Below are 14,545 nucleotides of genomic sequence, written 5' to 3'. Positions count from 1 at the left end.
GAACCCACTATAATTACCCTTTAAACCCTACTACAATTACCCTTTAAACCCCACTATTTTTTCTCGGGGCACAGCTGTGCCGCAGATGCAATGCCCCCTCGTATCAGTCATCTGGTAGTCATTTTGCCGACCTCGGAAGAATGGCAGGCTGAGTCAACCCATCTGGTGTTAATTCAACGGTTGGGCAGGGGCTTGAATTCAACACCCGAAGATCTGAAGGAAATTACTATAAACCATTAAGCCAACACCAGGCTTAGGGTGGGGTTAACGAGGGTAAAATAGATCATGATTTTGGATTGGAGACGATCTGAGATGGTCGTGAACAGCTTTCCTGAAGACCTGAGAGGAGGGATGAGAGTGGTAAGGATGTGTAAATTGATTCCACAGCTGGAAAAAAAAAATGTAGGTGAGCAGTGATCCTGAATTTAGGTCGTTCTTACCAGAAAAGGGATGATGATGGACCATGTGAGCCCTCCAGAAACCAGGGTGAGGAGGTGGGGAGGGGTGGGGGGGGGACAAAGCACAGAAAGTGCAGAGGTTGCAAGACCAGAATGGAGGTGTTCAAAGACAGAGAGACCACCAACCTGTCTCTGATGGCGAACAAAGCGATAAGCCCATAGACTCAGCTTCAGCACGTTATATTCCAATCATCTTGAAGGCCTTGGTTTCCACAGCGTCAAGCTTAGCAATATGTGAGGCAGGGAAGCCAGCCCAGAGCGGAGAGCAGTTCTCCATCAGGCTGCAGATGAATGTCTTGTAGGTGGATCAGAGTTCAAGTGGGCCAAGGAAGGACTTTCTATGATGGAGGATGCCCAGTCGGCAGCCGAATTTAAGGTCAACTTTGAAATTTAGTTTGCCCAAGAAAGATCATTGCTGATCCTGAGACCCAGAAGCTTGAATGACTGAACTTCCTCAAGAGGATTGTTAAGAAAGTCGGTGACAGGGTTTGCCAGACTGCCTTTTGAAGAGAGATCGTGAGAGTGTCAAATTTGTTAGGATTGAAAGATATCTTCCAAGTGTTTGACCAGCTTGTGATTTTTGTTCAATGTCTGAAGAGGGGGAAGAGGCTGCAGCCCACCTGTCTAAAGATGAGGGATGCCATGGCACAGGGCGGAGGGTGGAGTCATCAGGAAATGGATAACGAGAACTTGTAGAGAATCAGGGAGATCACTGATGATCAGGAATTGGACTGGACCCGGAACACTGCCTTGGGGGCACTTCAGGCTTGACAAGAGTGGAGGAGATGAAAGGATTCCATTGAGTGCTACATGTTGGTTGCAAGAGTGGAGGACGTCAGTAAGCCATGTGTGGAGTTGGCTTTGGATACCATAGACAGACAGTTTGGAGAGCATGGCAGGATGCCAGACTGTATCAAAAGCACCAGGTATGTCAGGAGAGACGGCCCTGATTTTAACTACGAGAGAGGGTTTGTCTTGAAGGTTTGTCTTGACTCGGATTGTGTAGACTGTAGAGCAGGTTTGTGTTGATTCAAACAATGGAGAACTGCAGAATAACAGTTGGAGATTGGCAGATGAGATGTTTCATTGTCGCCATGGGGACTATTTGCTTTTACCGATTCTTTTGTAATCTTTCTGACTCTGTGGCTCATAAGATTGAAGGTGCTGCATCTGCCTGTCTGTCTTTGAGCTTTTAAACTGCTAGTTAAACTGGCAATGCAGATTTTCCTTTATATTCCTGACTTTTTCTAGCTCCCTCAAGTGGAATGGTGAATCGTTCTCCAGTTACTTTCTGATGTAATCACCAAAGGTTCTTTTGAACAACAAATCATTAACCCATTGCCTTTCTCAATCTCCTCCGGGTTTTGCCCTTGACCTCTCCCGCAGCACTTTTTTCACAGTCGAAGCATCATGGATGTCTGCGTTCTTGTCAGAAAAACGTATGAGCTGCTGGATGGCACCCCGGTTGAGGTCCACCAAGACCATGTGCTTCAGACCTTCCAGCCTCTCAGTTATGAGCAATACGCATTGCCCAACAAGTTGTTCAACTTGGGAGTGAATGAAGCAAACCAGAAACGTGAGAGGATTCGACAGGAAGAGTTGGAGTGTCTCCAACGTCGGTACGTCTGTCGATTCTCATGTAGTCAAATGACGTTATCAGCGTACATTGGCTTCGCACATGTTGTGCTTGGGCTCAACTACAATGAAACACCTTTCAGCATGGTTTTTCACTTGAATAACAGATTTGTTTGAACTTCAACTTGCAGGTCATAGTTTGATTGAGCAAGTGTTGTCATGTCAAAAATGTCCACTTGAGTTGACTGAACACAACATTAACTTCAAATGCTGTTTATGTTGGGAAAGCTATTGCTGACCATGTACTTTTTTATTTTTTTTTAGCAGGGAAACTGATCAGCACTTAGCAGTAAAAGGTGCAAAGCACCGCAAAACTGCCAAGGCATTCCAGGAGCAACAGCAGGTTCTTCGTACTGGGGATCAGCCACGTTTGGATTTGGGTGTTGCAGCATGGAGCCATGCTCACCAGCATACCCAGTAAGATTGCACAGCACCTAGCATGCCATTGCATCCCACAAAATTTCACGGCATGTGCTCGGATTTGCATGTGCCCGTATGTTCTGAATTGGACCCGATTATGGAAACTCGAGTGCAAAAGGCCCGGTCACACCTTGACGTTTTAGCCAGCGATGGCAACGTATTAAAATGTATGTAAAACGCTGGCTTACGTTGAACTTTTGATGTTTTTTTTTTAAAGATTCGGACGTATTCATCGCGACTTGGTCTTATGTATAACGCATTGGTAACAGACACAGAACGTTTAGTTGTGTTATAGATAACTTATACCAACGAATGCTGAACCTGTTGTCGGCCTACACAACCGATGCCCAACGATAGTCTAACTTAGGCATAGCGCGTTGCACGCATCGCCGACGATGTCGTGACGTAGCCTATTAAAAGGCTGACTCACAACGATTCGAATCATAACTGCCGTAGAAATGGAAGTGTCAACATCGCGGTCACACCTTGGCGATCTTGCCAGCGTATGCCGACCGAAGAAAAATGTGTCGAAAACGTTGGAGCACGTCAAATACGGTATGAGTAAGTTTGGTATACGTGAGTACAACGCTAAAGTACGCTATCATACGTCGTAGTAAGTAGAGTACGTCAAGAAATTTTAAACATGTTCAAAATTTTACGACGTACTCGGCGTATGACACACGTTCCGCATGCGATGGGGATAAGTTGTACACACGATATGCGGATGCTTACACACGTCCACAAAGGCTACTTATAAGCTACTCATAAGTCGAAACACGTCGCCGTAATGTCTTTTTTACGCGAAACTTATTTCTAACTTATGTTTGACGTGCTTTGAACCAATTCTTTACGTAGTCCCAACACACATCGACGTATGTAGACGTATTCCAATGACGTCTTCCGGTCGACAAAAAAAAATTAACGTGTTTCTAGCTTACAACTGCCATATAAAGACGTGTTCCCAGCGGTTTTGGGAATTGGTATATAAAAATGCTGCTCATAAAAGGGGAACCCAACAGTGTTTTCGAGTCCTTTTTGAGTCGATGTCCATGTCAGCAGTATTAGTATTAGTATTAGTATTAGTATTAGTAGTAGTTTGTTCATGTTGGCAGTAGTAGGTGAGTGTGAGGGGGAGGGTGTGGGTTATGATGGATCGTCCTTGCATTTAACGATTTAACGATTTAAATGATAAACTCAACGATTTAAATGGCTGCATCTCCACTATTGAAAGTAGACGCTTGCACTCAACAATTGGATTTTTTTTTACACTCAACGACTTTTAAACGGTACCACTCAGCTATTTTCATTGCTTGCTTGCGGAATGTGTGAATCATACGCCGGCATATGTCGTGAAATTTCAAGCATGAAAAAATTTGAGGACAACCAAAAAGTACAACGTTTAAAGCCAACGTACAACGACGTATGGCAGTGTTTTTCAGCGTGCTCTCAATGTTATCAAAACTTACCCATAACGTATTCAACGTGTGCCAGCGTTTTAGAAAAAAAATTCAAAAATCGGCATACGTTGGCTAAAACGTCAAGGTGTGACCGGGCCTAAAGATGCTTGAGTTGCAACCAAGAGGTACATGCGAGTAAGTCGTGCAAATATTTTGTTTTCTCAAGCTGTTAGGGTGAGGGTTTTAGGCTAACAAATCATTTTCTAACAGTAGTCCATCTCAAATTGACAAATATTTTGGGGGGTTCATGCACTTTTGTCTCAGATTGGCTTCAAATTATTTGCAGATATTCCTCAATCATTCGTATGAACAAAATGTGAGGTTTAGGCTCCGTATTCCAAGTAGTTTTTGATGGCCGAGCGGTTTTTTTTCTTGTTTTTTTTTAACTGTGCATGTCAAATTTAGCTCAAATTGTGACCATCCTTTTTTGCTATATTTTTGGGCCATAATATCTCAGGAAATGATATGCATCGAAGCCTGATTTTTTTTTATTTTTTATTTTTTATTTGTAGCAGGTAGAAAGACATAGAGACCTTATTTATTGTATCGCAAATAATTATCAATCTTCATTAGCCACATTGAATGCACAGGGACAACTCAATTCTCCGAAATGTGCAATCCACCCTTACGGGCAGCCATGTTTGAGAGCAGGAAACTCATTCTTAGATTCATTACAGCCTCTCAGGTTTTTTTTTTTTTTTTTTCCTCCCAGAAGTTCACCCCACTAGCTTTGTCATCCTTTTAATACCACAATCACATGCTTTATTAGTCCCCTCATGGGAACTGTCGGCAATTAGGGGACTGTAGGTTTGCTCTCCGTCCATCCGTCCCACCTGTGGTTCTTTTCAGACTTTTTCCTATACCCTTTAACATATTCAAATTCAACTGAAACTTGTACTTGTTCTCTAACTTATCATGATAGAGCCATGTTCCAAGTCTCAGGGTGTTTCGTCAAGTTTTTCAGTTATGCTCTTTTTTTGGCTTGGACAGTATCACGTCGGGAAGGCACATATATTGCAAAGCAATTCTCGCTCTTGTGAATTATGGAGGGACACCCTCCAAAAATCAGAACAAATATTTTTGGGGGACATTTTTGGTGGAGCAAAATCACATGTGGGCATATATTACCTGAATCATAAAAAGTAGTCGTATTTTGAAGATACTGATATGTAGTTGATGTGTGCCAAATTACATAATTCTTATGAAAATCCTTCATGGTGAACTTTATCCATACTCAATTGTGTGGTTTTTTTTTTTTCATCATAAAGCATAACATATTCTCTCTAACTCCCCTACCCCCACCCCTCTCTCTTAGTCCTATCCTTGCTCTACCCCCTCCCATTACAGTGCAGCACCCCCCCTCCCACACCTTTCTCTCTCTCTGTCTGTCTGTCGGTCTCGAGACATATCCGGACAGTGGGTATGTGTGTATGGTGTTTGTCTCAAGACAGCTTGACTCTGGATGTTTCCAAGCATTATTTTTGTCTCCGGACGCGTCCGGACAGGAGTTTGTCTTTGGATGTGTCCGAGCAGTGTTTGTGCCTGGACGGCTTGGCTCCGGATGCGCCCGGAGAGTTTTTTTTTCTTCCTCAGAACGTGTCCAGGTGCTGTTTGTCTCTGGGCCGTGTTTATACTATGACCAGTAGAAAATGGATTTCAAACATTATTTTGTTTCCATCTTCACTGTTATTCTATGTGGACTCATTTTGATGAAATGGTATGAATCATAATTAACGCTCCACTGCACGTCTGCCTTCCCTTCCTCTCACCTCACGCTGTCTTCCCTTCCCCCACCCCTCCTCGCTCCCCCTCCCTCCTTTCTCCTTTCCCCTCCACCACTTCACTCTCCCCCTCTCTTTCCCCCACCCCTCTCTCTCTCTTCCCCCTCTTTTTCTCCCCCCCCACCCTTCTAATATTCCCATCATTGAAGCGACGTGTGGTATTTGCTAGTTCTTCAATAATTCACTGTTTTTAGCACTCATTAATGCATTCATGAATGTTATGAACAGTGCAGATTTTACGACTTACATGTACTGTACTTCAAATACATACAATATGTGTAATCATTTATCACAAAAATCGAGTGTGTATTCAGAGTACAGCAAACCCACAAATATTTGGGGGGTTTTGTTCCTCGAAAATGCCACGATAGTTAAAACCTCGATTGTGGAAACCAAGGGCCAATGGGAAAAGGGGAGATCGGTTCCTGGACTTTGAGAAAAATATCGAGGAAGATCGACGGCAGCCAGAAATAATCACATTGCATTTGAAATAAACACGTCAAATGAATATCAAGCATGTTAACATTGAAATAAATATGGTGTAAAATAAACAAGAACACAAGACTTTTACCTTTTTTAATTTATTCGAAAACAGTGAGGTGGGTGAGGGTAAAACCATTACATACCACTCTGCCGTAAATAGAAGACAAAACCTCGGGATGTGATAATGATGCTGTTCCAGTGAGTGGGGAGCGGGAAAGAGGGAAGGGTGGAGGTGAGAAAAACGGAGATGTATAACTTGCGTTGGTTGTTGGATCATTGGGAGCTGGTTGAAGTGGTGGCAGTGGTGGTGCTGTCGACCCTTATCAAGAAGCTTGTTCCGGTTGATCGATTTGCTTTCGTTTGCATGTCCCAGTAAGTTTTGGTATAAAGCAGCATAGCAGCCTCCAAAGCCCTTTTACATTTTATGCTCCTCTTTATGAATGGATCGATCGCAAAAACCCTGTCTGCCAGGGCCTTGCTCATTTATAACATCTCGGCAAACATCTTGGTCATTAGAGGTTCCGGCACCATCATCATCATCATCATCATCATCATCATCATCATCATCATCACTCTCTTGATTCAAGCGTACGAGTTCTTTCAGATCCTCCTCCGTTAACTCCTCTTGTTGGGATTCAAGGAGTTCCTCCACCTCGTCCTCTTGGATGTCCTCAAAGCCCTCTCCTCCAACATCAAGTGCCACCCTCAATCCTCCAGACTTCTTCCTCCACCGAGGGGAAACCCTTGAGGTCGTGTGCTGCCTCACTCCACATTTTCTCCAGCATGCATTCCACGTCGTTCGCTGAATCTCTTCAAGAGATTGTTTAACGATATCAATACAGTCCACAATGTTGGAGCTTTTCCAGCAATCACTGACTGTCAAACGAGGGTCGCTCTCCATCTGGTCCAGGAGCCTCTTGAGTGTGTGGCATGTGTAATAGGACTTTAACGTCGCAATGAGACCTCAGACCATCCGCTGGAGGAGGGAGGTCATATTGGGAGGTAAGAAGATGACCTCCTATTGGGGTACACAAACTGCAGGCACTCTGGTTAACTTGGCGCATTGTTAAAGATAAAACCTTGAATGCAAGGTTCTTCAACACCAGGTAGTTTTCCACTTCGTGGATTCAGCGATCCTTGGCCACCTTGAACCCCGGAGAAATTATTTTTCTGCTTTGACAGGAAGGTATGAGATGGCATTAAAAAACCTGCAACACAATGAATCTCTTCACCTTGATTGGTTCCATGAGCTGTGGAGGGTATTTTATCGCAGCATCATGGTCTGTCGATGCCGCCTCCCCGATTAACTTTTGTGATGGAGGCCAAATCTTGTTTTTTTTTTTTTTTTTAATTTCTCAAACCAGCTCTTCCTGGTGTGGAATGAATGGGTAGCCGTGTTTGAACTTGAGCCTTTGGCTGCCTCGTTAAAACGATGGTAAATCCTCAATGCTTTCTCCTGTATCATGTGACTACTCAAAGGCACTTTTTTCTGGGTTTGGTCCTCGATCCAAATATTAATCACTTTTTCCATCCTTTGAACAGAAGTATTATGAGACTGCAATGAGACTTTTGCGCTTTGTGGAGCTGTGCAATGGCGGCAACACTTGAATGGATATTGGACTCACTTTTACGGATATACTGCACAGTAGACTCGATCCTGTAATGGTGGGCCACATATACATATGCCGCGCTTTCACCTCGAGCCAAACGATCTAACAACTCGATCTTTTGACATGACGTCATCACCTTTCTTTGCCTTTTGGTACAACGAACTTTGTCCATTGCTTTGTGTTTGGGCACCATTTAAAACGGTGCACAAGAGACAACAAAAGGCTCGTAACGGGAGCTCGGTAATCGTTAATGCACGGGACGGATGCAAACGATGACTCGTCTCAGCTCAAAAACCACGATTGGTTGAAATGAAATCCCGCGATAACGAAATTGCAACACATTTGGTTACCCGCGATTGGTAGAAACATGCAATATTTGGGGGTTTACTCCACATCCAAGATGCTAGAGATGGAACAAAGGGGTTTCCCCAGTCGCACTTCTGAGAATGCCCAGCCTCCATGAATAGAAACTGAGCCTGGAGAGACAGGTAAGGGACAGTTCTGAGGAGGAAGGAAGTGTGCAGGTGTCGTTCATGCATCCAGCAAATTCCTATCATTGGCCTGAAAGAGAAAACATCTCCAATGTTCCACGACAGTGCATCTTGTGTCTGGTGAATGGTTTCAGTACACCAAATGGGAGACAATATTATCCGGACAAAAAGGACAAAGAGTGCATAGCGAAACTCTCCTGAACTATAGCCACATCGACCTTAAATTTAGATCTGTAATATTACGTGAGCAGTCGCGAGAGTGCAAAATACATTAGATAATTAAATATCAAGTTCACCATGAAGGATTTTCATGAGGATGATGAAATTTAGCACATATTAACGATGTGTATCTGCAAAATGTGACTAGTTATTAATATTCAGGTAATATGCCTACATGTGATTTTTTTTTCTCCACTAAAAATGTCCCAAACAAGTTTTTATTTTTTTTTTGTCTTCTGATTTTAAGAGGGTGTCCCCACATAATCAATGAGCACATGATGGTGGTATTAACGGATTACAAGGCCAGTGGGATGTATTTCTTGGAGAGAAAAAGCTGAGAGGCTGTAAGGAATGAGCAATGCGTTTCCGGGTCTCATGGGGCTGCTCGTAAGGCTCGTTTGCACATTTCTGAGAACTTGGCTGTCTCTGTGCATTCAATGTGTCCACTGAAGATTGAGTAGACCCGTACTTCAGCATTCCTCCTCTGCCTTTTGGCGTTCCCTTTTCCATAGTTATGTTCGTACTGTATTTGTAAATGTTCAATTTATTATCGAATCTTGGTTTTTTTTTCCGTCGAATTTTACTCAATGAAATTCGACTTGCACAAAAGTCGACTTACGTAAAGGTCCCAGAAACGGAACCCTTATGCAAGTCGAGGACTGTCTGTATGTGGTCTCTGTGTCCTTGTTAGCTGCCACAAAATATTTTGGGCTTCCATGCGCATTATTGCCTGAGATATTGGGACCCGAACGTATTGCAAACAACGGCCACAATTTTCGAGCTGAATTTGACATGCACAGCAAAAAAAACAGCTCAGCCATATCTCAAAAACTAGCTGGAATACGGAGCCTTGATTGCACGGTCAAAGTTTGACCTTCGATCTCGGTTTCTATGCAAGCCCCTTCGCCCATACATCCTCAACAATGTGCATATCAGGACTTGTGTAGGCCTGGCCATGCTTGCTGTTGTTCTTTCAGTCTCTTTACCATAAAGATGTGATTTCAACACATTTCCTTTGTGATTATGCCTGGTGTTGGCTTAATGGTTAGGATAGCGGGCTTTGGATCCTAGTGTCCTGAGTTCAAATCCCGCTCAGCTGTTGAACTAATACCAGGTGGGGTTAACTCGGCATGTTATCCTTCCGAGGTCGGCAAAGTAAGTGCCAGCATGCTGGTATCCTGTCGGAGTGGCGACCCGTCCAGGATTGTGCTCAATAACCAAGGAGACTGCTTCGGCAGCACCAACACTCTGCACAGTGTGGTACAAATATCCTCCTCCTTTGTGATTAAGATCATTCCTATGCAGTTCAATTGTCCTTTTCCCAAATAGCCATGTTTCTGACGGGGTTAGCTCAGTTGCAGCTCCAAACTTGTTCTGATCTTCCTCCATATTCCATCGCAGATGTTGCACATTGACGAAGATGCCGCCGTCCTCTCCTTCACAAAGCAAATGATTGAGTTCTGTCGAGCATTTCAAAATTGTTTTATTCGTTAAAGAGCACACGCCTCCAGATTTGCTTATCACAACGTTTGCAGTCCGATGTCCGTTAAACCTTTCAGTTTGGTTAGCTCTTCTCAGTAATTTATTTATTTATTTATTTATTTATTTATTTGTTCGTTTTAGCAACAACATGCACATCATCACAAATTGGGCTTGGTCGATGTCTTGCTGATCTTGTGGTAACATTCCCACCTATAATTGTTGCATATCTGTCTATCGAACGGAATTATAACGAACAAACACATCCTGAGATGCTGAATAGCACTTTTGCAGAGTTTTGTCTCTACCTCATCCACTTCTCTTAAGTGTCAATGTAACTCTTCCTGGTCTCACATGAGATATTCTTCACAAACTATTCCTTTGATCCGTACATGTTCATCATGCACCATTTAATTCCTGTGAGCCATTGTGGGATTTTTTACAATACCTGGGAAGAATATGACTGTCCTCTGCTTCTATAAGCTTTATTCTGACTTACTGCTTCCTAATTGGTTGGATGACTGTGAATCACAACGTGAACTCTCAACACATACAACCGCTGCGGTTAAGTCCCTGTCACACCTTGACGTTTTAGCCACCGTATGGCAAGGTATCAAAATTTATGTAAAACGCTGTCGTACGCTGAACTATTGATGTTTTTTTTAAGTTTTGGGCGTATAATAACGTGTTGGACGTATGCATAACGTATTAGTAACGTACACAGAACGTTTCAATCACATATAGATAACTTGTACCAACGAATGCTGAGCGTGTTGTCGGCGTTCACAACCTATGCCCAACGATCGTCTAACTTATGCATAGCGCGCGGCAGCATATCGCCGACTATCACTTGGCGTAGGCTATTCATAGGCTGCGGCTCAACGATTCAAATCATAACCGCACTACACATCGAAGTGTGAAGCTGCTGTCACACCTTGACGTTTTAGCCAGCATATGCCGACGTATGAAAAATTTGCCGAACAAAGTTGGCACACGTCGAATACGTTATGGGTAAGTTTTGTATACGTTAAGAGCACGCTGGCAGACATCGTAGTACGCTGGCATACGTCGAAATTTTCAGCATGTTGAAAATTTATCGGCGTATGACACACATTCCGCATACGCTGGCATAAGTTGTAGGCACGTTACTTGTACGTTACTCATAAGTCAAAACACGTCAAGGTAATGGTTAGCGTCAGTGTTCCAGACTCCCTGGTTTATTTATTTATTTATTTATTCGGTATGACGGTGATGTTGACACTTCGATTTCTAGTGCGGTTATGATTTAAATCGTTGAGCGGCAGCCTATTAATTATATTATATCATAAACGCACTAGAAATTGAAGTGTCAACATCACCGTCTTGCCGAAGAAGAAGGAAAAAAAATAAAACCAGGGAGTCTGGAACACTGACGATAACCATTACCTTGACATGTTTCCACTTATGAGTAACTTACAAGTAACGTGTGTCGACATGTGTCAACGATCGCGTAACGTGCCTACAACACGTTACTCATAGGTTAGAAATAAGTTTCGGGTACGCTAAACATTACCTCGACGTGTTTCAACTTATGAGTAACTTACAAGTAACGTGTGTCGACGTATGTCAACGATCGCGTAACGTGCCTACAACTTATGGCCAAGCGTATGCGGAACGTGTGAGTCATACGCTGGCATACGTCGAAAAATTTCAAGCATGGAAAATTTGTCTAACACCTCGGCATATTACGACGTATGTCAGCGTACAAAGACGTATGCCAGCGTACTACAACGTATGCCAGCGTGCTCTTAACGTATACAAACTTACCCATAATGTATTCGACGCGTGCCAGCGTTTTAGCCAAATTTTGCATATGTCAGGCATACGCTGGTTAAATCGTCAAGGTGTGACAGGGCCTTTAATTTTCGCACAATAAAGAAGCGGCATTCCAACTGCACTTTATAAAACCTTTTTCCTCACCCTTTCTGTGTGTTTCCAATACTGGTAGTATGGATGCCAAGAATGGGTCTCCATGTATGAAACGTGTTGTGTGCACTGCAGCCCGCTGCTGATGAAGTACGACTTGCGTCTGGATGACCACTGCATGCTGGATGCATCAAGATGTCAAAAGCTTCAGGAACAGGTGGAACGGCGATGCTCCTCACTCTTAGGGCAAAGGGTCATCTTTCTGTAACAGTCGTGAACTGACATCCGTGTGTTTTGCATTAACAGTTTACTCGTGAAGAACCCGTCCTCACGGACAGGTTGATTCCCCCCAGATTAAGAACGGGATGACTTGTAATACCCTCTCGCACCGGGAGTAGCGCTTTACGATAACGTTTGCATCGAAAAAATTGGGTTCTTCCCCCAAACTGAACCCCTGGAACTATTAATTTATTTGATCCCCCTAGAACATCCTTGGGCACATCTGCAAATGTTGGTGTAGATCGGCAAGCTGTTTTCCATTCTGTTACATACATACATCTATCTATAATTCCAGCAGTGTGTGTGTGTGTGTGTGTGTGTGTGTGTGTGTGTGTGTGTGTGTGTGTGTGTGTGTGTGTGTGTGTGTGTGTGTGTGTGTGTGTGTGTGTGTGTGTGTGTGTGTGTGTGTGTGTTCGCATAACTCAGAAAGTATTAAACCAAATCGCTTGAAATTTGGTGGGATGATGGGTTATTATCCAAGGAACATTTGATTAGATTTTGGGAGTGATCGGGTCAAAGGTCAAGGTTAAGGTCACGGAAAGGTCAAATTCGTATTTTTACCATAGCGCGGTCAATTTTGATCTAATTGGCATGCAACCGATGCCAAAATGTTCAGAATTCATTGCCCAATCTTGTGATGGGCTACATGACACAATTACGTCATTACCCTTGTTAGCGGTTGGGGGTCAAAGGTCAGTGGGGTCACGACCTTTCAAAATATGCAGTTTTTGTCATAACACGGTCAAATCAAAACCAATTTGCATGAAACCAACACCAAAATGTTCACTGTTCTATTCCCCCCACTCTCATGCCAAGAACAAAAAAGTAGCGGAGGTGAAGGTATGCGCTCTACCGAGTGCCCATTCTAGTTTTTGAATTGTGGAGAGTATCTGCGGGTGCTATTTGTGCTCATGGGCTGGATTCGGCCTGCTGGGTGGTGGAGAGGATCGGTGGGTCATGCTGCGGGTGCTGTTTGTGCTCATGGGCTGGATTTGGCCCGTGGTGTGGTCGAGTGAATCGACGGTTTGTTCTGCGGGTGCTATTTGTGCTTTTGGACCCTGTAAGCATGATGAGGGTCGTACTGAGTGACTTTTGAACTGTGATTTATTTTTTAAATTATTTTATTTTAGATTTTGTGAGCATTGATTGACTTTTGTGAAAATAATTCACTTGTAAGCTGAACGAGCACAAATTTAATGTATTAAGGAGAGCGTGGCGAGTGGGATATAAGGAGGCAGAGGGTGGGAGAAGGAAGAGAAGAGGTAGTGAGTGGGGTGGGGTAGGGATGAGTTTCTCGAGGGTAGGGGTGAGGAGTCGAGTGTGGAGGGAGAGCTAAGGGGTGGGCAGGGGGGAGGGTGGGGAGCGAGTGGAGAGACAGAGCAGTGTGCGTGCATGTGCACACTCAAAATTATGATCAGTGGGTCAATTATGATCAATTATGAAAATTATGCTTGTGGGTCCAATGGATCGGTCTGGGCAGCGCTGCTGATTGATGAGCAGAGCATCCCAAAGTGATCAAGGTGGTACTAGCTCTGCCAGGTAGGCAGTGGTTCAGAAGCAAGGTTCAGCTAGGTAGTTTGAATGTGTGTTCAATGGGTGGGGGGGGGGGAGAGTCGAGGTGGCGGAGATGATGCAGAGAAGAGGTTGGAAATGTTGTGTGGAAAGGAGACAGGGCAAGGAGGTTGGTGGGAGGATACCAGCTGTTGTATGTGGGTAGGGATGGAATGAGTAATGGCATGGGAATAACTGTATCGGAAGAGATCAGCAAGCAGGTGGTCAAAGTGGAAAGATGGGAGGGACGGACAGTTATCGCTTGGGTGGTGGTACAGAGGCAAATGTTTTGTGTTATGTCGGTATATGGGCCACAAACGGGAGGGACTGGGGTGGAGAAGCAGGAATCCAGGGACGCACTGGAGAGGATGATGGGAATGGTTGAGCTAGACATGATGCTATGCATTGCAGGGGACCTTAACGTGCATGTGGGAGTGGTGGAGCTTAGTGAAGAGGAATGTGTTGGTAAATTTGGTTGGGGAACGAGGAATAGAGAGTGTCAAGAGCTGGTGGAGCTGGTGTGGTGAGGAATGGGTGGTGATAGCTGGTTCATTCTTTCAAAAGCGGGAAAGCCACAATTTTACCTATAGGAGTGAACATCAGAGAACATGACTAGATTTGGTGGTGGAAAGGAAGTGACAGTTGCAAAGGGTTAAATTTAAGGGTGGTAAGGCAGTGGTGGGAGAGCATGTTACCACCCAGCACAAGCCTGTAGTGTTTGTGGTGTGGATGGAGAAAAGGAGAGAGGTTAAAAGTAGGGGTCAGGAGATTATTAGG

General features: G+C 43.9%; 1 protein-coding gene across 7 annotated transcripts in view; it reads left to right on the top strand.

Moving 5' to 3' along the window:
- Nucleotides 1-14,545, top strand: part of TBC1D31 (TBC1 domain family member 31) — a 69,764-nt gene that overhangs the window by 47,325 nt on the left and 7,894 nt on the right. For 5 of the 7 annotated variants that reach the window (XM_085889950.1, XM_085889947.1, XM_085889945.1 and 2 more), the window contains exons 14-16: nucleotides 1,845-2,077; nucleotides 2,358-2,510; nucleotides 12,074-12,155. In XM_085889950.1, the coding sequence (XP_085746076.1) occupies nucleotides 1,845-2,077; nucleotides 2,358-2,510; nucleotides 12,074-12,155 (468 nt within the window). The remainder of the gene's footprint in view (nucleotides 1-1,844; nucleotides 2,078-2,357; nucleotides 2,511-12,073; nucleotides 12,156-14,545) is intronic. The other 2 variants (XM_085889951.1, XM_085889946.1) reach the window with 1 other exon arrangement.

Source organism: Eptatretus burgeri, chromosome 7 (genome assembly GCF_056783735.1).
Source record: "Eptatretus burgeri isolate ZD-2024b chromosome 7, Ebu_testis_v1, whole genome shotgun sequence".
NCBI lineage: Eukaryota > Metazoa > Chordata > Myxini > Myxiniformes > Myxinidae > Eptatretus > Eptatretus burgeri.
The sequence above is the reverse complement of the archived record's forward strand: the minus strand, read 5'-3'. Positions and strand labels throughout refer to the sequence as shown.